Below are 25,417 nucleotides of genomic sequence, written 5' to 3'. Positions count from 1 at the left end.
TATATTGTCACTTTATTTAATCTCACGAGTTGAGAAATTATAAACATGCGTGACGTGAGTCACTTTATTTGAGTTTACTCATACGGGCTTAAAAAGCTTACTGGGTTTGTTTTGTTCAATCCCGGTGCACTATTCTATGGTGTAGGGGTTTTTGTGTAGGTTAGAATATCTATTAATCGTCGTCGAAGCTGAGGTGTACGTTGAGTAGCGTGGACGTCGAATGGTACTCTTAGTTTTAAGTCTTCCGCTGTGTAGTGAGTTATGGTGGGTGTGTTTACTTATTGAATTGTCATTCAGTTTGATTTGTAAACTATCTATAATGTAATATGTGACTCTAAAGAATGAGTCGGTATTGACATTGTGAGTTCAGTTTGTTTTGTTGCTTAATTTAAATGAAAAAATTTCTCTGTGTTTTTCTTGTGCTTGTTAAGTTATCGCGTTTCGGATTTGAATTAAATTATTCAAAATTCGGGGTGTGACAGCCCGGGAGGTGAAGTTGAAGCAAATGTGGAAAATTCCAAGCTCATCTTCAATATACTCACCAACAATACCATTATGATGATTAACGTTTCCCTCATGCAATCCAATTAAATCAACTAATGGCCTGCCAACAAGATTAACTCTCCAAAAATAAATCTTTGAACCATCCACAATTAACCACCTGCTATTCTCAATTATTATTGGCCAAAAACACCTCACCCCAGGTCAAATAGAAGAGATATCATAGGAGCTCCGCAACCTTCCATCACTCCAAAAACGAACACAAAGAAGAGTACAACCGCTAGAGGTAGAAGTAAAAATAACCCATGCTTTTTTGAGAAGCAAAGAACAATTTAGAACCACCAATTGCTTGAGACCCAAACCACCTTCTTCCACGGGATAACAATAATTCTTCCAAGCAATTAAGGGAACTCCACGTGAATCTATGGAATCTGACCACAAGAAATTTAGGCACCAAACTTCTAGCCGTCTAAGTAAAGTAATTGGCCATTCATAAACTTGAAAGCTGTAAGTCACTATACTATAAATCACAGACTTGACTAATTGTCAACGCCCGGCCATTGAAAGAAGAGAAACCCATCCAACTAGAAAACCGAAGGCGAATCTTGTCAACGATTACTTGAAAATGAGATGTGTGAGGTTTACCATGAAATATAGGTACACCTAAATAGGTAAAAGGAGCCGATCCTAATGGAATGCCCAGAGTCGAAACAATAGAGTGCTGTCTTCGGTGAATGTGCCTGCTAATAAAAACACTTGATTTAGCACAATTAATGACTTGCCCCGAATTAAGCCCATACTCCTAAAAAAGATTCATCATTACCTTCAAATTACACTTATCACTCCGGCAAAAACTAATCACATCATCTGCAAATAAGACATGAGATGGAGCGCGGATACCATGAGGGGAAGATATAGAGTGCAGCTGCCCTATATTGACATGAGTGGTGATACCCCTACTTAACACCTCTTCAACCAAACAAAAAAGTAAGGGAGACACTGGATCACCTTGGCGTACACCCCTACCACAAGAAAAATAACCGATTGATCTGCCATTCACTAATAATGAGAGCTTTGCAGAATGGAGGAGTGGACGAATCCAACTGATGAACACCGGGTCGAAACCAAAAGCTTGAAGGACACGGAGGAGAAAATCCCAAGAAATAGTGTCGAAAGCTTTCGTGACGTCTGCCTTAATAGCCACATTCCCTCCATAACATTTATTATCAAGGAGATTGAAACACTCAGAAGTAGCTAAAATACAATACGAAATCTGCCGCCCAGGTACAAACCCATGTTGCTGTGGTGAGTAAATTCTAGAAGCAATGGAGACTAACCTAATAGAGAGGATTTTCGGTATAACCTTGAATACAAAATTGGCAAGTGCTATAGGCCGAAATTTCTTAATAGAATCTACATGCTCGACTTTCGGAATGAGAATGATGAGGCTAGAATTAAAAGAAGCTGTCATACCAAATATGAAAAAATGTTGAACTACCGTCAAAACATCCTTACCGACTCCACTAAATCCATCTGGACCTGGAGCACTATCCGGATCCATACCTTCACCGCTGTGAATATCTCCTCCGAAGAAGGAATAATAGTAAGATTAGCATTATCTACCTCTATAACCAGTGAAGGAATAATCCTTAAAACAAGACCAGTATCCTCACAACCATAATGATCAGCAAAAAGATTCATATAATAGTCCACAACATGATTATGAATAGAAATAGGATCATCTAATACCTGATCACCCTCCTTGAGACAATGAATTGATGATTTAGCTTTCCGAATCCTACACATTGCATGGAAAAAAGAAGAATTACGGTCTCCTTCAGATAACCAACGCAATCTTGACTTCTCACGCAGAAACGACTCATGCACCCTCATGGATTCAGCCAAATTTTCCTGCAACTCAATTTCCTTAGCAAAATCATCATCTGAACCTCCTGAAGTAGCAATGGATAATTGTAATGCTTCAAGCTAAGCAAGATTAGCATCAATTTTTCTATTAACATCACCAAACACGTCCCAATTCTAAGATTGAAGAGATTTCCTCAAGACCCGCAATTTATGCTGAAGAACCGTTAAAGGGCAGCCATAAGTATTAGTAGATTCCCAACAGTTCTTAACGAAACTATGAAAATCCCTATGTTCGAGCCACATCTTATGAAACCGGAAAAGACCCAACTTCTTATGCAAATCAGGAGGAGAATAGGGTTTATCCTTAGGACCCAATTGCAGGCGACCCAGAAGCATATGCCTGCATCGTGCCAAACCAGATTGATAACCATCTTCTGAAATTGTCACTGTAGTTTTACCCTCCAAAACCACCGGTGGAGGAAGACTTGCCAGAGGGATGGAAGGACGTGAAAGCACAGAAGCATATGACTTGGTCTTATCAGCCCTAGACGTTTCTCCACACAAGAAAGACCAATTGCATATAGGAGTCGTAGCCGACCCCATTCTCTTTTTCCCTCCTGAACACCACTATCACATATCAATATTTTGAACTTTTTTTTTAGAGAATTGTCAACTCTTTGCATTGATCAGCGAAATTACACATAATGACCCATCTCTCTGGGACTGTCAAAAGAGTCACTACCTGAGTAATTCAATATTTTGAACTTGAAACCGTATGTTATGTTTAGTTATAAATTTATAATTGAGTCAACTATCTTCAAACAATTTCTTTGATTAATTCCAGTTGGCCTTTTTTTAAACTATCAGTGATGAAGAAATCATAATGTAATCGTCCCAATTGAGAAGACTTCTGTAACCTTCTACTTTCGGAGGTGGCTTATGCACTTTCTATACATTACTCTGGACAAAGATTAGAACTCGATCTCTCTCGATCAATTAAGTGAAGAAAACAATATTTAGATTTCAACATACAATTAATGTTCAATTTAGGTTGGCATACTTACCTTCTGTCTACGATTGTCTTTATCATTGCATGTTACAAATAGATACTGTGAAATCCACATTGTCACGATCATCTACATTTAAAAAACAGTATAGGATGTTATCGATCACTTACCGATCATATTGCCAAAAAGAACAAAAAACTGTCATTATGGTGTAGCTGAATTGATCGAATTTGGGTCATCTTGATTGTCTCATCTAGCAAAACATATATTTGGTAGCAGGAATTAATATATAGCAAAGAAACTCAATAGGTCGGGTCCCTTGATGGGATGAAATTTGAAGAGAATTCGGATAACAAATCAGGGATGATATTGTGACTCCTAATTGAGCCTCACTGCCTATTTTTTTTTTTTTTTTTGATAGAAAATGGTGGCCGAGTGAGTTACCACTCCAGGGTCGGGAGCAACTTGAGTCTGGCCCCTCCCCAGTGGATGTTTTTCACAAGTTGGGGTTCGAATCAGGGACCTCTTATTACCAGGAGAAGCTTTGCATCGTTCGCCCCACTTGCAGCCTAGCATGCTTCCACTAAACCAACCCCATTGGGTTTTTGCTGCTTATTATTTGGTGGAGAAGGTTGATAGATGCGCAAAATACATTAAAGGTCCTTGACACGTAAGGACAAAAGTTCTCCAAAATTTCTCTATAGTTTCTCCATACATTTTAATGGAATTGAGGTTGAGATGGGGGAGGTGAAAGAATTTGAGATTATTGAGCAACCCGCACCCAAAGACCTAATATGTAGTTTGTGATAAAAATAAGATTCCACCCCACGAAAAAGTTACACTACAAATCCCACCAAGTAATCATATTGACAATTTTCCTATTATAAATCCCCAAATCGTCTAGGTCCAAATCCAACGGTGCTCATCAAAATCATTGAGGTTGGCGTGAGAATCATGCACCTCATTAAACACATATGTCAATGCCCAAAAGAAAGAAAGATTTATAGGACTATCTTTACCCGCTGGAAGCGTCTACGTCACAATTTAGAGAGAATATAAGCCCAAAAGATATGCTTGAAGATGAGGGGAAAGTCAATATATGGGACATGATCAACTAATAAACTTGACCTGCATAACAAGGAATCACATGTATGCCACTCAAAAGTTAGGATACGAGCAAAATGGTTCATTTTTTCTTGTGATGACTGATGAGGTGCAACATGAAGTGTAAGGCGTGCCGGTAAGAATGGATGGTGATGGTTAGTGTAAAGATTAAAACCATTACTTCCTAGCAAAAATATAAGCTTAATATTGATGCAATTAACGGTCAAAAAGAAAATCTGGAAAATGGTACATGATGCACGAAAAGAGGTAAAAGATGCATAAATGCCTTGGAGAATAATTATGAAGAAAAACATGGAGAATAATTATGAAGAAAAACATAAAAGAACTAGTACTACGTAAAGTTATAATAATAAGACTCAAACTGCACCACAAAGAGCTAGCTAACTTTAGAATGAAAGTGCTGGCCAACATGAACCTGATTTTGCATTTTTTCTCCTATTCCAAATCTCACATACTCCCAGATGACTCATGCAGTTGACGTTATAACTAGTAAATGTAAATACTTGCTTGGTCTTTTTAAAAGTAGGATGGTCCATGCCCTAAATATATGGGTGCTGATAACTTTTCTTTTGGAAGACCGGTGCTGATAACTTATTACGTACAAGTAGGATAGTGAAGTGACAATATTGTTATGGTATTTAGTCACACGATAACTACTAAATTTTATGGTATGTTTCTTTCAAGTTCCAAATTTGGTAGTTGCTTCCTAGACATAGCTACCCATCATTCACCACTCACCTTTGTGGTGGCATGTTGCTTCTGCAACCTTCTGACTTGTGAACATGGTGGGGATAGCCATATCTGTAGCACATTCTCTTGTTTCTCCGTACCCCATCCGTAGTTATAATAGGTAGTGATGGAGTTTAGCCTATTGGAAAAATTCATTTGTGACAAGTAACTATCTTCGAAAGTAGAGCAATACTCTGGTTATTTGTGTCATGAGATTATAAAGATAACAAAAGGAAAGATCACTCGGTGAACTTGGGTGTAAGCAAAACAAACAACTAGTTTTAATAATAATAGGATATCTTTATTTTGTTCGAAGAGGTTCAAGTTTGAATCTACACTTTCAAATATCATATTAAAGTGAGCTACTTACGATTATTAATATTTTTGAAGTTGAAAGTTGTTTTGTTAATCTTTGTTTTTTTTTTTTTTTTTTTGAGAAAAGGAGATAACTTCATTCAATTATCGATGGCCAGAAGGCTCGTACATCCAATACTGTCTTACACCAAACTCATAAATAGTATAAGCTACCAGACAAAGGACAAGTGACCCTCACTGCTAACACATTCGCTTAGTTATAAGCCTAATCATATGAACACAAGTCCAAACTATCGAAATCCTTGTAAAAGCAACCTTAGCCGCTTAGAGACCTCAATTGGTGTACAGCTAGGGAAGCAAACTTAAATAGCGGGAGACCATATTCAGATGCTAGACCGAGAGACACTAAATAGTGTAATCGAACCAAACATCCTGCATAAATTCTCCAGGGTCCCAAATCCAAATCTGACCCAACAGAAAATTGAATTGGGCCGCACAGCAGCCCAACCTTCTGCAAGCGAGAACTGATATGGACACCCAACGCCGGGCACCCAGCCACGACCGTTGTCCATCAGCCACCCATAGTTTCGACTGCATCCACCAAAGCCACCAGCCTCCCTGGATCAAGGATCCGATCAGCCAAGTCACCGACTCTGGATCCCAAATACAAATCTTGAAGCCGCATCCCACTGATCAGAAAGCCCAAGAACGAGAAACCCAGAGGCAATGCTTGAGCACAACCATCGCCGCCGTCCGTTGGCACCCACAACCGCCACCAGATCTGCCACCACATCTGGATTCTGGGTCCTATGCCTCCATCGAGAATCCTCCACTCCCTATAAGAAGGGAGACACCGCTCCAACCCGATCTCGGGTCTCCGCCCCAACCTGAAAGAAGTCCCCGCCGTGGGCGCAGCCAGAATCCGATCCATTCCAAACAGCCTGTAATCCGCCCGTCCCCTAAATGAGGAAAAAGCCGATCCAAGGTCAGCCACAATAGTAGAGTAAGGGGAGGCTAAAAAAGCCTCCCTAGAAGCCATACCAAGATGGCGGCGCTAGGGTTCGCCAAGAAAAGGCTCTCAACCCTCTCGACTCTCATTTTTGATAAAATTTTGTTTTGTTTTGTTAATCTTTGTTGATACTTAAAACGGATAACATATTAATTCATAAGTCAACCAGAAGTAGTTGGAAGCGAGATGTTGCTTGGTGTGCTCAATTGTGTTTGTATTGTCCAGATACCCACTAACACATAACAACATACTGATTGCGTGCCAATAGTATTAGTGTGATATCGACAAAACACTCTAATACTTCAACATGCTGAGTAAAGAATTTGGCAAAACTTTAACAACAAGAAAGTAAGGGAAAAAAATACAAACAGTACCCAACTTATGGGCCACTCTGAATTCCTGTACCCAAGTTTCTGAAACTATCACAATAGTACCCAAAATACCCAGTCCGACCCAATATATGTACCTGCCGTCCATGACGGCGTTAACCCATGTGTATTTTTAGGGGTAAATCCGACTGAGGTGGTATTTGGCGCCAACTCTAACTAACAGCTCAGTTACATAGCCATTTCCCGCCAAAAATGAAAATCCCTTCAAAGTTTTCTGTGGAGGAGCAGGCCTATGTGGATTTTTTTTTTTTTTTTTTTTTTTTGAAGAATGAAGAACAAAAATTACAAACCAGCTGGAGGACTAGACCAAAAGCCAGCCAAGGAATCATGGAACCATGCATACTAATACAAGCCAGCAGAACATTCTAGAAGGTTCCCACCTATGCTACAAAGAAGAGAGAGGTACAGCAATGAAAACCATACAAATGCAAAACTGCAGGAACTTTCTAGCAATTTAGTGGGCTCGTGCAAGCTAGCTGAACACCTCCACCAAATTCGAAAGCATTATTCCTTCATCGAGAGCAGTGGGTATTGTGGTTCACATGGCAACCATCACACAAAGGAAAAATCCATGACCACCAACACATTGAGAAATGGATCAACAGAGAGAAAATAAGGCAGGTCTCGGTGTTGGCATCTAAACCCCACTTCTGCACGTGTGATGATGCTTGCTCCACCTCTTTGCCTATGTGGGGTTATTGCTTGGTTAATCACTTAATCTGGAAAAACCGAAATGCATGCAGATTCGGGGAAAAAGTTTGTGGTGGGGAGCAGCTTGTCAGTCAAGCACTTGAATGGCAAAACAGTTTCGGTAAAGCCAATTTGAGGCCACTCCCTGCTGTCTCATCTCGTATTTCATCAGATTCTTCTATTCCTTCTAGGAGGCAAATTCGTCGGAACGATGGTCCCCCACAAGGCAGGCCTGGAGCTGTTGTGAGAGATGAGAAGGGTAGTATGAAAGAAGCACTGATGCACACCATCCAAGGAGGACTGTCTGCTCATTCTGGTGAGGTGTTGGTGGTGCTTTTTGGAATGAGGTACTGTCTCATGGAAGGCTTCACGAAATTAGAAGTGGAATATGATGAAACTGTGATTTCAGAATCAAATTCCTTTGACTGATATCTGTTTTCACTTGGAATCTATGATTTTCACCTAGATTCTCTGAGTTTTCACTTTCGATTTACACGAGGTCTGTGAAAGAGAGTGCAACTGTGGAAAGATTAAAGTGAGAGTGAGTCAGGCCGTCAGTCTTTATCCCACCGAAAAATAGGGCTCGGGTAAGTAAATGACAGAAATACCCACCCAAATACACCACGTGGCATACGGGTTAACGCAGTCATGGACGGGAGGTTGTTAAACAGCGACAAGCATGACCCGTGGCCCACCATTGTACCGATACTGTCCCAACTTAACCACCCGTTAGGTGTTGAGTTTTAATCACAAAAGGCCTCGGTTCAATTGGGTGAGATCGACTTACTTATAAGTTATATTTTATTTGTCACTTTTCCAATGTGGGATCTTTCCTCTCCAACACGCCCCCTCACGTGCAACCTACTCTAGGTCTGCAGGTGAAATTAATTAATCCAATTTCACATTGGAAATTGGGACACAAGCCTCATATCACAGACTTGGTCAATACAATCCAAGGCCCACATTGGACACTTGGTAATTTCGATGGCAATACAGGGAACCCCAATTTGGGCTCATGATACGTGCCTACGTGGAGACGCAATTGGAGAAGGACCCGCTCTGATACCATGTTAAACAGCGACAAGCGTGGCCCGTGGCCCACCATTGTACCGATACTGTCCCAACTTAACCACCCGTTAGGTGTTGGGTTTTAATCACAAAAGGCCTCGGTCCAATTGGGTGAGATCCACCCACTTATAAGTTATATTTTATTTGTCACTTTTCCAATGTGGGATCTTTCCTCTCTAACAGAGGTACGTATATTGGGTCGGGCTGGGTATTTTGGGTACCGTTGTGATAGTTTCGGAAACTTGGGTACAGAAATTCGGAGTGGCCCATAGGTTGGGTACTGTTTGTATTTTTTTCCCAGAAAGTAATTACCTTGAATTGTGGAGATATATTAATTGTACTGTCTTTTGGTTAAATTGGAGGGGATCACACTCTTGAACCAACCCAACTTAGATTCACAGTGGCTAGGCACTGTGCTGCAATGCACAGTTGGAGCATTTCACATCCGCCGAAGGGGTTTATCTTAGGCCTAAGAAGCCTTTGCGTTTCTCTTGACAAAAAAAAAAAAAAAACTCTTGAACCAACCCAATTTCTTGTTCTGCCTCACTCGTGAGGCTAACTCAAGGGTTTGCATATTGCACTATTTAGCAGCAAAAAGACTCTCTGACTTGTCCTCATATTGAGACTAATAGGGTCATCGAAGAATGCTTTTGAGGTCCAATATGGTATTACAAACCAATTTGTCATGTAACGCTACAATGGGGCCACAGTTGGAAAGGAAAAGTAGAATCAACTAGTAATATGAATTGGATTGCCTTGGATTCAACAACAAAACATCTCAAGAACCTTGTCATCTAGGAGGCAGGAGCTCGAAAGATTACATTGCTGTCGTCTTAATTTCAATCTATTCTATTTCTATTAAGTTCAGATGACATGCACGAATGCTTCTTTTCTTTTCTTTTTTGAAGAAACACAGTTAAACAGAACAAAGAGATTGAGAATTTTTTGATGTATTGATCTTCTCTAAAGATGGAGTACATATACAAAGTATACACAATCATACTAGAAAACTAATTACACCGTGATATTCTCTCCCTTAACTACATAATATTCTTCTTAACTATACAACCCTAATTATACTACAATTTCTACAATTATGGAGAGTGACTCACGCCAACAAACACAACTATTCAAGAAATCAATATTGATTCCCTTTGAAATTTTGTAAGGAACAATTTTGGATTGTCCTACCACCCCATCACATCTACTTCTGTAGCACTAAACCCTCTTTCAATTATGTTAATCTGTTCCACTCCAAATCCTTGGATTTTGACAAAACTAGTTAATGCATGAACACTCACTAACTATCTGAATTTGATAATCATTAAATTAATGGATGATATATAGATTAAAGATAGTTAACTTGATCAATAATAAATTGGTCAAATTTTAATGCTGTTGTTTTGCAAAACTATTGTTCAATATAGGGTTTTGTAACCGTCAAAAAAATGCACACGTTTTGATTTTGGGTATGAGGGTTGTTTTGAGACTTTTATAATCTTAATTTACATATATATATATATATATATATATATATATATATATTGAACTTAACTTGTTTTTAAGTTTATTTTGGCTTTCACTAAATTATTTTCTTATTTATCTATGAATATTGCAAGAGTGAAGGAAACATCTATTTTGGGTATTAAAGTGAAGAATTTGAGCTACGAAGAATGACGGTCAAATGTGGAGCAAAATGTAAAATTCTGAATTCTGGCAAATCACCACAAATGGCGGCACAAGTGGCGGCCAACCACCACTCATGGTGGTGCAATATATTTTCCGACCATATTCATGGAGAACTAAGGAGGAGAAGTAACATTACACTCATTTTATTACATCCATTCACCATCATCTCCCATAACCAAATCCTAACTTTTTAGTTACAAATCAACCATCAACTTTGCCCTTTTTCCCACACCATCTCTACTCCTCATGTTACACTAAAAGTCCACTCTATCACACAGAAAAATCTTCTATGTTTTTGTAGGGGTCAATCACCATGTTTCTCCATCATTTTCCTACTCCAATCACACATCTTATCTCCCATGCTTTTCCCCTTACTTTAGTGACCTAAACCCACTTTAACACTCCATCTCCTTGCCCTTTTCATTTCATCCAAGAGACATAGCTGCTCCTTTTTGCTTCCATTCATCATTTCACACATCCCTCTCTTCCTTATATAAACATCTCTTCATTACATTCTTGAACCATCACTTATACCACCCATTACATCTCTTTTCTTTCTCCATCTCCACCACAAAACCTCCATTTTCACCTCCCAAAATTCAAACTCATAATATCCATACTCCTCAACCTTCATCACCACCACCACTACTCCATCATTACCACTCAAAGTTAGCCAAATGAGCATCATATATTTATCACCATTCCATTCACCATCAACAAAAAGTTCATAATCTATCTATATATTCCACCATCAAGGAGGATTCAAGGAGCATTAAATGAGGAAAACAAAGGAGAAGCTACCCATTGATTTGTCAAGGTTCAACTAATTCATTTTTTCCTTAACTCTTTAATTTACATTGATGTGCTTTATAGATTTGATGCTAATTTGTATGATTATAAGTGAGTAGTTATTTTGTTGGGGCTAGGGTTGAAAGCCCTGGCCAAACTTGTAAGAATTGATGTTTTAATTCATATTTGATGCTATTTGTGATTTCCATCTTCATATGCTAATTCAAGAAGTGAATGCATTCATTCAAATTTAACTACTTTGAATGTGTTGTGATTGTCATCTCATGAAAAAATATTTAGGGAGTAGTTAACCTTGAGCATTGATAGCATGATAGCATCCTATATGTGCATGTGAATGTTGTGAGTTAAAATCAACTAGATCTACGATTGGTTTGCTTGCATGATTATCTAAACTCAAAGCTTTATGCATCTAGGAACAATGAATTGAGACTTAACCGGTAATAGGATTTGTTCTTAGGTAGTTAATTCTATACTTATCCAGTTGAAATTGATAACATTAAAGGAGTCTAAGCCTTTGTATTCTTATCCAGATGCAAAGAGGGTAATTGAGAAATTATAATAGCATCACTTGTATTTAAACTTCAATTTTGCAAGGGAGGTTAGTGGTATACAATCAAACCCCTAACTTCATCAATTATATTACTAGTTTAGTTTGGAGTAGTTTTGTTTACATTTGAACATTTATTTTAATGTGATTCACCACTCTATCCAACAAACAATTTCACTATCACCACAATGCACATACTCACCATGAGCCTAAATTTTCTTCTGAATTTAGGTTTGTGATCGTACATTTGCATATTCTATCTCTCCTTAAGTTAACACCCTAGCTAGTGAAATGAATCCAATCCTCGTGGATTCGACAACTTTTCTTAAATCATTATATTATTACTTGTACCCCTTATACTTGAGGGTGACTATTTAGCTAACAATACATATGTTGAGATGCATTTGACCCTCACAGTCGCTCAAAAATGTCTTAGTTGAGCAAGACTGCTTGTTTAGCTATGACTTCCTATGGTTTTAGGCGTACCGAAATGTAATTTTACTTATGGGGTTTTAGTTCCTAAACTATGCATGGTATGCTTTTTTTGTAAATGAAGAATATTTTTACGTTTTTACTATAAAAAAAATGCTACAATATGTTTCAATGAATTTCAAACAATGGTGAACATTGGAAATACATTGCAAAACCAAAAATAAAATTTTAAATAAATAAATTACAAACAAATCCAAAAACACATTATAATAATTTCTTTTACAATTAAGCTTCTATAATTGCTTCTATGTTAAAGGAAAAACATATTATGTGCCTTCGTCAAAGTAACTGACGAAGAGGGAATCAAGGAATCAGTGATTACCAATCAATTAGCATAAAAGATAGATCAATCAGTATTTAATATCATAATTGTAATCAATATTTCCGTTGTAATGTCTTCCCTATATAAAGGGACTATGAAATGAAATGAGTAGACCATTCCAATTATCATTTTACTTTTACACGTTATCAGCACGCTCAGAGCAAATAGCCAAGAAAAAAAAAAACCAAACCCTAGATTTTTTTTTTTTTTCTGCCGCACCAATTATCAAAAAAAAAAAAAAAAAAAAACCCAGTGCAGATCGGGGGCCGCCAGACAACGTCACCGGCCTCGGCCAGCCTCAGCCTTGACCAGCGCTGCACTTCTTCCCCGACCACCAGATTGGCCCCGCCCCGTCCAGCCTCCATCTCCATCGAACTGCTAAGGGCACCCAACTCATCCCAGTCGCTCACCTGCAGCACCGCCCTCTCCTCCCAGCAGCCCACCGATCCGAGCACAGACGCATCCAGCCCACAGAGCCTTCGATCTGCCCAGCGCAGCCCCTGCCACCGCGTTGCTGCTCGCCTCCGCCTCCACCTACAGCCCAGACCGGCCTCCACATCCAGATCGGCGCACGAACAGCAGCTTATCGATCTTCAGAATAATCGCTGCAGACCGGCCTTCACATCCACGCCCGGACACCGGCGCTCGACCATGACCTGAGTCAGCCACCTGCAAACCTGGTCGCTCGTCTCCACCCAGCCCCGATATCAACTGGGGTTTCTGCAAACCAGAAGGAAGCGAAAAAAAAAAAAAACAAGAAGGGGCAACTCGGGCCGAAGTAAGGACCCGGCCCAGAAAGAAAAAAAAAAAACAGAAAGCTTAGAGAACAGAAGGCCCAGAAGAAAAAAAAAAAAAAAAAAAAAAAAAAAAACAGAAACAGATACAGAAAAAAACTTGACCCAAAGTAAAGGGGCCAGTCCAGAGAGCAGACCCGGCCCAGAACGAAAAAAAAACAAAAAAAAACAAGGCTCAAAAGAGAGAGGAAGCGGCCCAGTTTTTCTCAAAGATACAAACATCGCACGCCTGCATCAACACGCGCGTGCGTAAGGATTGTTTTTCTCGAAACCAAGTATGTTCTCTTTTATTTTCATACCATGGTATATTTAATTATTTATAATTAGAATTTTTATTTTTATTTTTGAGCATGCTATTTTATTGCTTGTTATATATGTGATATATATTCGTGGAATCTAAAGCATGTGAAATTTATTTATTTTTAAGCATGTTTTATACCTTATTGTTTATACGTTTATTATATTTTGTTATTAAGCATGTTTAAATTAGATAATTTTGATCATTTTAAGCATGCCATATTTTTATGTTTTAATTACCTTTAAGCATGATTATATATTTCATTGTTTATGGTTTATTTATGAAATTTTGAGCATGTTTTTTTTTTTATTTATCCTTATATAAACTATTCCTAAGCATGCCTTTATAGTATGCTCTCATTTGTATTTTATGTTATGCATGATATATTCTTGTTATTGTTATATGTAGTATATAATTTGTTGTATATTTGTGAAATTTTGAACAAGCCATGTCATTTATTTTTATATGCTATGTTTTATTATTAAATGTGTTATAGTTATTTTTGTAATACAACATATAAAATTTTACTTTGCCATGATAATGAAAATTCATGCACATTTATACACACAACATTACTGTGATAAAGTATTTTCACATGGCATCGAAAAACAAAAATGTGACCATTACGAATCTTGGTCTTGAAATCTAATTCATATTTTGGAAAATAATTCACGTGGATGTCTTTATGACTGCGTAATTTATATCTTCTCTCTTGTTTATGTAGATGGCTGATCCAACTCGACCTGAATTTGACATTTTGGACTCAGAAGGACTTGAGTACCACCTTTGGGTTTCCGATGTAGAAACTGTCTTTGTGGCAAAAGACTACACTGCCACCATCCAAACTCCCACTGACCCAAAAGACGATGGACCGTCTAATAAGGTGAAAGCAAATGCCTTAATGTTTCTGAGGCGACATATTGATCCTAGCTTACGCTGGGAATACCTTCAGTTGAAGACACCCAAAGAACTGTGGGATGCCCTTAAGGGACGTTTTGGGAACATTCATGACACTTTGCTCCCAGAACTAACCGTTCAGTGGAATGAAATCCGCTTGCTTGACTACAAAAAGGTCAATGACTTCAACAAGGACATGTTGCGCCTAAAGGCACGTCTAAATTTCTGTGGAAAGGAACTCACAGAAGATGATATGATCCAGAAGACTCTTTCCACTTTTCCTACTTCAGCAATTATACTAGCAAACCAGTATAGGCTGGAGTATGATAACAAAAGAATCACGACTTTCAACAAGCTGATCAACCTACTGCAAGTGGCTGAGAGGCATAATGAGGTTCTTTTGAACAACAATGCAAGGCCCGTTGGGACAAAGAAAATTCCTGAGGCTAATTATGGCAAAGTCAAAGGTGGAAAGAACCCCAATGAAAAGAGGGTTGGACGTGCTGATCCCTACCCACGTGGCACCAATGCACCACGTGGCAAGGGACGTGGGGGTCGTGGTATGGGCCGTGGAGGCCCTCCCAATGTATGGGGCAGAGATGGTGGTGCTGGCCCTAGTGGTCATGGAAACAAGGTGCAGAGGGCACCCAAGAACCCTTCAGTCAAACCTGGTAGAGTTGGTAATGAACCATGCTATAGATGTGGAGTCATGGGGCACTGGTACAAGAATTGCCAAGCAAGCAACTTGGTTGCAGCCACTTACAAGAGGTATAGGGAGTCTAAAGAACAAGAGGCTCACTATATGGAAGAAGGAGGCCATGACCCAGACGTCAACCTCACATTTGCAGACTGCAATGGCAACAAGGAACTTGCTCAGTCAATGGATGCTTCAGATTTTGACTGATCTGCTTTATTTATTTTATTTTCCAAAATAGTTGTGAAGGCATAATGGCTCATTTTTAATTAGACTATTACGTAGTCTTAAAGTTTATCTCAATAATTGTTTGAATTAGATTTCTGAACAAGACCTTGATTTGATTATCGTTGGCTTATTAATAAATTTCGGATTTTATTCTGAAGCATTGAATTTATTCGATTTTTATGTACCACACATATCCACATGGTTCGAAAAAGCACTATAAAGATGTAAAGCAATACATCTAGAGAAAAAAATTATTATTAGAATGAAACATTATCATTCTACTAAAATAGTCATGCTCTAAAGAATATGAGTTATATTTTCAAAATTAATAATATATCCCATTTATTTGTAGGAATGAATCGAGGAGAAATCGAGTGCTTAGTTGATAGTGGGACTACCCACACCATATTAAGGAATAGGAAATTATTTATTGAATTAATAGCCTATAATTCCTCTGTGACTACGATGATTGGATCATCACAAGTAATAAAAGGGCGAGGAACTGCAAAATTTTTGCTGCCTAATGGCACAACATTTAAAGTCACAGACGCTCTATATGCACCTAGAGCTAATCGAACCTTGTTAAGTTTCAAAGATATTCGTGCCAACGGTTATCATGTAGAAACACACTGTGAGAATGGAATTGAATACCTTTATATTACCTCTAATGAATGTGGAAGGAAACGCATTTTAGAGAAACTTATGAGTCAATCTAGTGGACTGTACCTCACTACGATTCGGATCATTGAATCATATGTTGTCACCAACAATGAAATGTGGGACACTGACTCATACAGGCTTTGGCATGACCGCCTAGGGCACCCTGGTCGTGACATGATGATCCGCATTTTAAAGAACTCACACGGACATCCCTTCTTTCGAGTGAAAAATAAAATGGGAGAAAAATCCGCCACACTGAAAGGTGTCGGTCCTCGTATTGCTCAAATGCAGCCATTACATTCTGAAGTACCAAAAGCACTACCTCCCTCCCATTATGCCTCATTGACTATTTCAAAGGCACATCACTCGTTTTGCAAAGCCTGCTCTTTAGCAAAAACAGGATCGAGACCTTCCTATGCTAAAGATACAAAACAAAACATTCCATTCTTACAAAGGATACAAGGAGACATATGTGGACCTATCCATCCAGAATGCGGACCATTCAAGTACTTTATGGTTCTGGTGGATGCCTCGACACGCTGGTCACATGTCGTTTTATTGTCCACAAGAAATACTGCATTTGCAAAACTCCTAGCACAGATTATACGCTTAAGGGCTCACCACCCTGATCACCCTATCAAGTCTATAAGGCTTGATAATGCTGGAGAGTTTACATCAAAAGCATTTGATGATTATTGCATGTCTATTGGGATCGATGTAGAGCATCCTGTACCCCATGTGCATACACAAAATGGTCTCGCAGAAGCCACCATCAAAAGGCTACAGATGGTGGCTAGGGCATTGGTTATGCGCACCAACTTGCCTATATCTGCATGGGGTTATGCAATATTGCACGCAGCTTTACTCATTCGTTTCAGACCCACTGCTAGCCAACCATTTTCTGCGTACCAGTTGGTAACTGGATATGAGCCTGACATTTCCCACTTACGCATATTTGGTTGCGCCGTATATGTGCCTATTGCGCCCCCACAGCGCACTAAAATGGGTCCTCAGAGACGATTAAGTATTTATGTTGGATACGAATCTCCAACGATTATCCGCTATTTGGAACCCTTGACAGGCGATCTCTTTACCGCTCGATTTGCGGATTGTCACTTTGATGAGACAGTCTTCCCGTCGTTAGGGGGAGATAGGAAAAAGGATTTTCCAAGGGAATGACAGGAATTGTCGTGGTTTGTTCCCACTCTGTCTCATTTTGATCCCCGCACTTCACAATGTGAAAGTGAAGTGAAAAGAATAATCGATCTTCAAAACGTAGCAGATTCGATGCCTGATGCGTTTACTGATATCGCAAAAGTGACGAGATCACATATACCAGCTGCAAATGTGCCTGCAAGGTTAGAAGTCCCCAACAAGGGGCACGGTGCCGCAGATAGAGGCACTACAACCACACTTAGTGGAGGTATGGTTGAGGCCGTGGCTCCTCAAAGGAAGAGGGGGAGGCCACTAGGTTCGATTGACACTCACCCAAGGAAGAAGAGGACGAGTAAGGCACAAACCGATCCATTAATCATCAATGTAGAGAATCCCTCTCATGAGATTGTCTCTGATTATAGCTATGTCCATGAATCAATAATGGAGGATGCTCCGATGTTTGAAATGATTCCAGAGAACAAAGAAATCTCAATGGATTATGAGAGTGCGTATGAGTTGATAGAAAGATCTTCCATACACATTGATGATGTATTTGCATACACTGTTGCTCAAGAAATCATAGAGCACGATGATATCGAACCACGCTCTGTTGCAGAATGTCAACAAAGAGCAGATTGGCCTAAATGGAAAGAAGCAATCCAGGCAGAATTAGATTCTCTGACAAAGAGACAGGTATTTGGTCCGGTAGTGCTAACCCCACCAAGTGTAAAGCCTGTAGGACATAAATGGGTCTTTGTTAGAAAGCGTAATGAGAAGAATGAAGTCCTGAGGTACAAGGCTCGCCTTGTGGCACAAGGTTTCTCCCAACGCCCTGGAATTGACTACGAGGAGACATACTCTCCCGTAATGGACGTTATAACGTTCCGCTACTTAGTTAGCCTAGTAGTTTCCGAAGGACTGGAAATGCAGCTCATGGATGTGGTTACTGCATATCTCTATGGGGATCTAGATTCAGAGATATATATGAAAGTGCCTGATGGCCTTACATTACCCAAGTCAAGTGACTCTAAACCACGGAGTGCGTTTGCAATTAGGTTGAAACGCTCACTTTACGGATTGAAACAATCTGGGCGGATGTGGTATACCCGTCTAAGTGACTACTTGATTGGGAAGGGATATAAGAACGATGAACTATGCCCCTGCGTATTCATAAAGAAAACAAGTTCCGGATTTGCAATTGTAGCAGTATATGTCGATGATATGAACATAATAGGTACTCTTGATGAAATAAGAGAAACTGCAAGCTACTTGAAATCCGAATTTGAGATGAAGGATCTTGGGAAAACTCGATTCTGTCTAGGCCTTGAACTAGAACACCGAGTTTGTGGAATACTAATCCACCAGTCTGCGTATGTCCAAAAGATGCTCAGGCGATTTAACATGGACAAAGCGCATCCTGCTAACACTCCTATGATCGGTCAAAGTTTGGATGCAAAGAAAGATCCATTTCGTCCAAAGGAAGATGACGAAGAGGTGTTGGGAGCTGAAATTCCCTACCTAAGTGCAATAGGCGCATTATTGTACTTAGCCCAATGTACTCGACCAGACATTGCATTCTCAGTGAACTTGTTAGCTAGATTTAGCTCAGCGCCAACGCAGCGTCACTGGAATGGTATCAAGAACATTTTCAGATACCTAAAAGGAACCATTGACTTAGGACTGTTCTTTCCCTACAGAGAGACAAGAGGGACCGCAGATGGAACTGCAATCCCTGAAGAAAATATTAATGGTGAAAGTGCCACACACTACACCGAAACGCCAAATGATGTTTTGGTTGGTTTTGCTGATGCTGGGTACCTCTCTGACCCACATAAAGGTCGTTCCCAAACTGGTTATGTATTTACCATTGGGAACACAGCGATATCTTGGAGATCAACCAAGCAAACCCTTGTGGCTACCTCCTCGAACCACTCAGAGATCATCGCTCTACATGAGGCGGTTCGTGAATGTGTATGGTTAAGAGCTATCATCACACATATTCGAGAGACTAGTGGTTTGAGTTCTACCACTGAAGAGCCTACTTGCATTTATGAAGATAATGCAGCTTGCATCGAACAGATGAAGATAGGATATATCAAGGGTGATAATACAAAACACATATCGCCAAAGTTTTTCTACAATCAGCAACAAGAGGCCCTTCTCAAGATTCAAGTGAATCAAGTAAGGTCTGAGGAGAATGTGGCAGATTTGTTCACCAAATCATTGCCTAAGGCCATATTTGAGAAACATGTGAAAAGCATAGGAATGCGAAGACTTTCCAAGCTCCCTTGATTAATATAAAGATCAGGGGGAGGTGTAGACGTCAGGGGGAGTCTAACACACACATGTCATTCTCAAATGAAGAAGGTGCGTTGTGCTCTTTTCCCAAACTGGTTATGTATTTACCATTGGGAACACAGCGATATCTTGGAGATCAACCAAGCAAACCCTTGTGGCTACCTCCTCGAACCACTCAGAGATCATCGCTCTACATGAGGCGGTTCGTGAATGTGTATGGTTAAGAGCTATCATCACACATATTCGAGAGACTAGTGGTTTGAGTTCTACCACTGAAGAGCCTACTTGCATTTATGAAGATAATGCAGCTTGCATCGAACAGATGAAGATAGGATATATCAAGGGTGATAATACAAAACACATATCGCCAAAGTTTTTCTACAATCAGCAACAAGAGGCCCTTCTCAAGATTCAAGTGAATCAAGTAAGGTCTGAGGAGAATGTGGCAGATTTGTTCACCAAATCATTGCCTAAAGCCATATTTGAGAAACATGTGAAAAGCATAGGAATGCGAAGACTTTCCAAGCTCCCTTGATTAATGTAAAGATCAGGGGGAGGTGTAGACGTCAGGGGGAGTCTAACACACACATGTCATTCTCAAATGAAGAAGGTGCGTTGTGCTCTTTTCCTTCGACCAAGTTTTATTTTTTGTCCCACAGGGTTTTTATTGTTACTTGGCAAGGTTTTTAGTGAGGCAACAACTTATGCACCATTTCGTCTTTGACTTGGCACAAGGGGGAGTGTTAAAGGAAAAACATATTATGTGCCTTCGTCAAAGTAACTGACGAATAGGGAATCAAGGAATCAGTGATTACCAATCAATTAGCATAAAAGATAGATCAATCAGTATTTAATATCATAATTGTAATCAATATTTCCGTTGTAATGTCTTCCCTATATAAAGGGACTATGAAATGAAGTGAGTAGACCATTCCAATTATCATTTTACTTTTACATTCTACACATTATATATACCTACATTATTATTACATTGCAAATCAAGCAAACTTAAAAGTAAATGTCATCACACTGGAACAGTTCTATACGTAGGAGGGGCCTGCTCCTCCGTGGCCTCATCCCCATCTTCATTCTCACCTGTCAACTCTTCAAGTGATTTTCCCTTGGACTCTGGCACCAAGAAAGTAAACACCATCCCCAAAAAGTTGATAACGCCAAGCATAATAAGAGCATTCTTCACACCAATGCCGGGCGGGTACCCTGCATCGGTCTTCGTTGGGTCCTTGCTTTGGGCCGCATACAAGAATCCGAAAGCTCCCACAATTGCTCCCGCCTTTCCGGCTGCCGCGGAAATTCCGTGACACGTTGACCGCAGACGGGCCGGGAAAATTTCGGCGGGGACAACAAATGTGGTGGCATTGGGCCCAAAGTTGGCAAAGAAAAATGTCAGTGAATAAATTACTACAAACCCAATTCTGTTGGGCTTCAAGGTCCAGTGATGGTAAGGAATTGCGAGTGCAAACATGAAGACGGTCATGAAGAAGAAGCCCATCAGTTGGATTGCAAATCGGCCCATATAATCAATCAAAGCCACAGTGAACCAGTAGCCAGGCACAGTGCTGCACATTGCTATGAGTGTCTGTGCTCTTGCAATTCTAAAAACCTCATGAATTGCATTCATTTTTTCGGCTGAAGGGATCCACCCGATTGCGGAGAAGATATCCTTTTGGAAAAGGTTTTGGCTGTAGAAGGCAATGTCTAATAGGAACCAAGTTGAAGTTGTTCCAAGTAAATGCCAACCATGCCTTTTAGCAAACTGCTTACTGAACAAACCAAAGGAATTGGATTTCTCTTCAGTATATTTCTGTACCTTCTCTTCTTCATCTTCAAGTTCAACTTGGAGAACCTTAGACATGTCTGCTGCAGCTAGCTTGGCATTTTTGGCCACAAGGGCAGTGTAACGGGCAGTTTCCGGCATTTTCATACGCCAGTAGTAAGTCATACCAGCAGGAACAGCCCCAAACATGAGAATTATACGCCAGACATAATCGGCTTGAGGGGCTAGAGAAGCAGCCGCATTCTCTGCGAATGTAGGAGCTGGGAAGCTTTTATCGAAAGCAGTTGAGACAATCAAAGCCACAATTCCTCCAGCCAAAATCCCAAACCCTTGCATAGCAAACACCGCTGCTATAAAAGCCCCACGGGTTTTTTTGTTGGCATATTCGGACATGATTGTGGCGGAAAGGGGGTAGTCGCCACCAATGCCGAATCCGAGCCAGAAGCGGAAGAAGCAAAGAGTGGAGATCACGCTGGTTGGATGATCCGAAAATGAGAGGCCAGATGCAATGGAGCAGACGACCATGAGAACAAGGGTGATCCCATAGACCTTTTTGCGACCCAATTTGTCACCGAGCCACCCGAAGAAGAGTTGGCCGGCTAGGGTTCCAACTAGAGCCACACCATTAACAGCAGCAGCCACATTTGGTGGCAACGTTCCTGGCTTCGGATGGGTTATGTCGGTGTAGTATATGCGGCCGAGTAACTTGGTGACCAAGGAAATGCAGAAAAGATCATAAGCATCAGTGAAGAATCCCATTCCAGCAATTACAATTGCTGTGAAATGATACCATTGAGTCTTGGCCACATCAAGTGCATTTAGCACTCCCAATTGCTCTTTAGCCATTGCTAGCTAGCTAGTGCTAGTCCTCCCCCAACTATTTACTTGAATTTAAGCTTTAATTCCTGCATAAAAACAAAAACAAACGCCTTCAAAATCAGAATACGTACAACAGTCTTCTCACACGGTAATTCTATACAACGGTTATCTAAAAGGTAATCAAATCCTTCTACAATCAATCAAATCATGAGTCCCTAGTAGCCTAGACACTAGAACAAAAATAAGTTCGGTATATGATATTATATCTGACAAATTGACGAAAGACAGGGACATGACAAGAGAAACAAGTTCAATTTCTTGTGGCATTAAATTAGATAAATGAAATTGATATTCATAACGGTCATCTAAGAAGTTGAGTATTTTTTTATTGGCAAAAAAAAAAAAAAAAAAAAAGTTGAATATTCAGACAAAATACTTGTTCTTTAGCCAACAAGTTGCGACGGTGGAATTGATGGACCAACTACTTGGCTTGCAGCTACTTAATTGGTCCACACAGTTTATAGCCAGGATTTTATTAATTCACAGTAATCTAAATTTTACACCAAAACAAGCCTCTAATTTTTTTTTTGTTTTTTTTTTCCGGTAAAACCAGATATCAATCATTATGATCTCATCACTTCTGAATTATTGTGGTAAAAAATCTCACATATTCCACAATGTACGGAGACATTTCATAGTGAAACAACAGAAAAGAAAAGTCGATATGCCAAGAACTTGTTTCTATGTGCAGAATTAAAAGCTTGGTTTAGAAGGATGGAATGAATGAAAGGGAACATCACGGGCCTCCCATATGGGGATAACTTGCAACTTGCAAGCAGCTGGCACTACTCCTTTAATTGAAAAAGGAAGAAAAGAAAAGAAAAGAAAAATCACAGATATATACAGAATTTAGAAGCAGATTCTAATTTTTTTTAATTTTATTTTAAGTCATCATTAGAAGTAGAATATGCAGTATTATCATCTTCTGCAGTTAGATATATACTTATATAGATTAAGCTACATAAGATATATAAGATTCCCAAACAACAAGGCAAAACGAACTCAATGAAGGAGACCGCATATTTTCTTATTCAGAGTTGAACGTATTGTTTCTTCCGATGACGAGTTGAATATACAGCTAACTTCCGCTCGGAATATCTATTCAACTCTTGCTGTTTAAAATGGATTTCCAGTATGGATAAACCTTGAAAGTTAAATAGTTCAGAAACCGCTGAGAGTTAATTTGTGTAAATCACAGGGCAAAAGCATATGAAGTGGGAAGTCTCTCAAAAGACCTCAATGAAGAAGAAAGAGTATGCATCTTGGTTTCTTCCCCGAAAAGGAAAATTAGGAAAAAAGAAAATAGTAAGTCAGAAACAAAACTGGGTGTGTAGAGTCAGCCAGAGCGAACTTGCATGATTGAAGCTTAGCTTCAACTTTCCAATACTGGTTTTTAAAAAAAGGCTAGCTGCCCTACCATGATGATATGATAATGATCACTGCCATATCTTTTGAAAAGGCAAAACTTAAAAGTACCCAGAATCAAAAGCAGAAGATCCCCAAATATCTGGTATCTTCACTTTTTGGTGGTCCTGGTATCAAAAGAAACCAGTTCCAGTGAACAAGGAACTAACTAATTGAAATTAATAACATGCATGCATTTTGATAAAGAGAACAGCATGTAGATTGTTTTGCAGGAGCGACTAACCTTCTTCTTGAACACACATTGAAGAAGGAGATGGAAATTGGGCTATGGCGTGGATTATGAGGCATTTAGAGTCGGCTATTTAAAGAGCGACTGACCTTTGAATAAAAGTAGAATCACTTGTAGCATCTAATGGCATATGCTCACGCTCTTGCTTAAGTCAACGCTTCTACAAAGTCGTCCATTACAATCTCTTGTTCCCTTTCATTTATATCTCTTAGAATAATTGAATAATCTCTTAGAAATTACTACACGGTTTCTTCTTTGGCATTTCATTAGCTCTTATAATATGTGTTCTGATGCATAATTTATAAAATACTTCGTTCATTAGATTTCTGATAACTTAATATTTTGATTGAAATTTAGTAATTATGAAATACCTACGTAAATCATACATATATCAATTAGAACATCGGGTCACATGGTCATGATCAAGTAGACAATGAAACTGAGAGCAAAAACCGATCGATCCGCTGGTGGCTAACAAATTAATTGCAGCTGGTTTTAGTTTCGTGCTATTCCATTATGTATTGAATTGGGATCCTTGCTCTTACCACATTGCATATAATAATGGAAGAGTGTAGAAGAGGAACTTGTTTATTCCAAGCTACTTAAATATTATTCATTCTGTCATCGTCATCTTATACACTTTGAATGGAAATTTGGTTTCTTCTTTTCAAATACTTCTTTGCCGGATTTCATGCATGGAATAACTTTCTCATACGTTATCACAATTTCGACCAAAAAATAACAGGTTTTATATGGAGCATTAATCGAGGAGTTGGGAAGTCATCTTCTTATTCAATCATGCATGTTTACCTACATTACTCCTGCCATTAATGGAAGATAGATGCAACCAAATTCCTAACAATAAAACATAGTACTGTCTGAAAAATGGGAGACCATTGGCTGAGGTTACAAAGAACCTGAAAAAACCTAGAAACCTTTTTAGATTTCTATAGGGCCACATTGGATAACATGAAAAAGCCTAAACGTACTGTTTTCATACCATATGCATAGCATGCCGGAGATTGCTAATATTTCTTAAATTAATTAAGATATTGGATAGTGATGGAAAACTAAAAGAGAATTGTAGGCCTAAAATGGACACTACAACTCAAAGATCGGTAAATTACACAATCAGGAAATTCGTTGTTCGAACATATCTTGATGAACCCAACATCCACAAGAACAATCAAAGGTTTCAAATCACTTTTCTTGATTTTACACTCCTTTTTTTTTTTGTACTGTTTCAAAATCTAGGGAATTTTTTTTTTATTGTATTAAAATTCTCTCCTACAAGTTAAAGTTTACTAAAGAATAAAATTGAAAACTATGGCAAGTGGTTTAGTGGATGCACTGGGTCCCTCCACGGAAACGTTCAAGATGTGTAACCCCCACATCCTGCGTTCGAATGCTGGGTTGGTTTAATGTTAATTACTTAATTATAAAAGTGGTCATAGCCGAGAGGGGCTGCAATGCCTTATTGGTTGTCCGAGCCCCCAATGGATTGAT

The 25,417-nt window shown here is 39.3% G+C and overlaps 1 protein-coding gene across 2 annotated transcripts; it reads right to left on the bottom strand.

The window, feature by feature from the left end:
* Positions 1-12,398: 12,398 nt before the first annotated feature.
* On the bottom strand, positions 12,399-24,043 carry LOC112197678 (inorganic phosphate transporter 1-4). Of its 2 annotated transcripts, XR_002935725.2 has the most exons (3): positions 23,906-24,043; positions 20,539-22,283; positions 12,399-12,479 (listed from the first exon to the last, which is right to left on the bottom strand). XR_002935725.2 is itself a non-coding variant. In XM_024338442.2 (2 exons), exon 2 carries the CDS (start codon positions 22,222-22,224, stop codon positions 20,608-20,610), a length of 1,617 nt encoding a protein of 538 aa, XP_024194210.1. In that variant the 5' UTR covers positions 22,225-22,283; positions 23,906-24,043; the 3' UTR covers positions 20,494-20,607. The 2 variants fall into 2 exon arrangements, 1 of the variants encoding a protein (XP_024194210.1); XM_024338442.2 differs by lacking the exon at positions 12,399-12,479 and having other exon boundaries at positions 20,494-22,283.
* Between the last annotated feature and the right edge of the window lie 1,374 nt (positions 24,044-25,417).

Source organism: Rosa chinensis, chromosome 4, assembly GCF_002994745.2.
Source record: "Rosa chinensis cultivar Old Blush chromosome 4, RchiOBHm-V2, whole genome shotgun sequence".
Lineage (NCBI taxonomy): Eukaryota > Viridiplantae > Streptophyta > Magnoliopsida > Rosales > Rosaceae > Rosa > Rosa chinensis.
The sequence above is the reverse complement of the archived record's forward strand: the minus strand, read 5'-3'. Positions and strand labels throughout refer to the sequence as shown.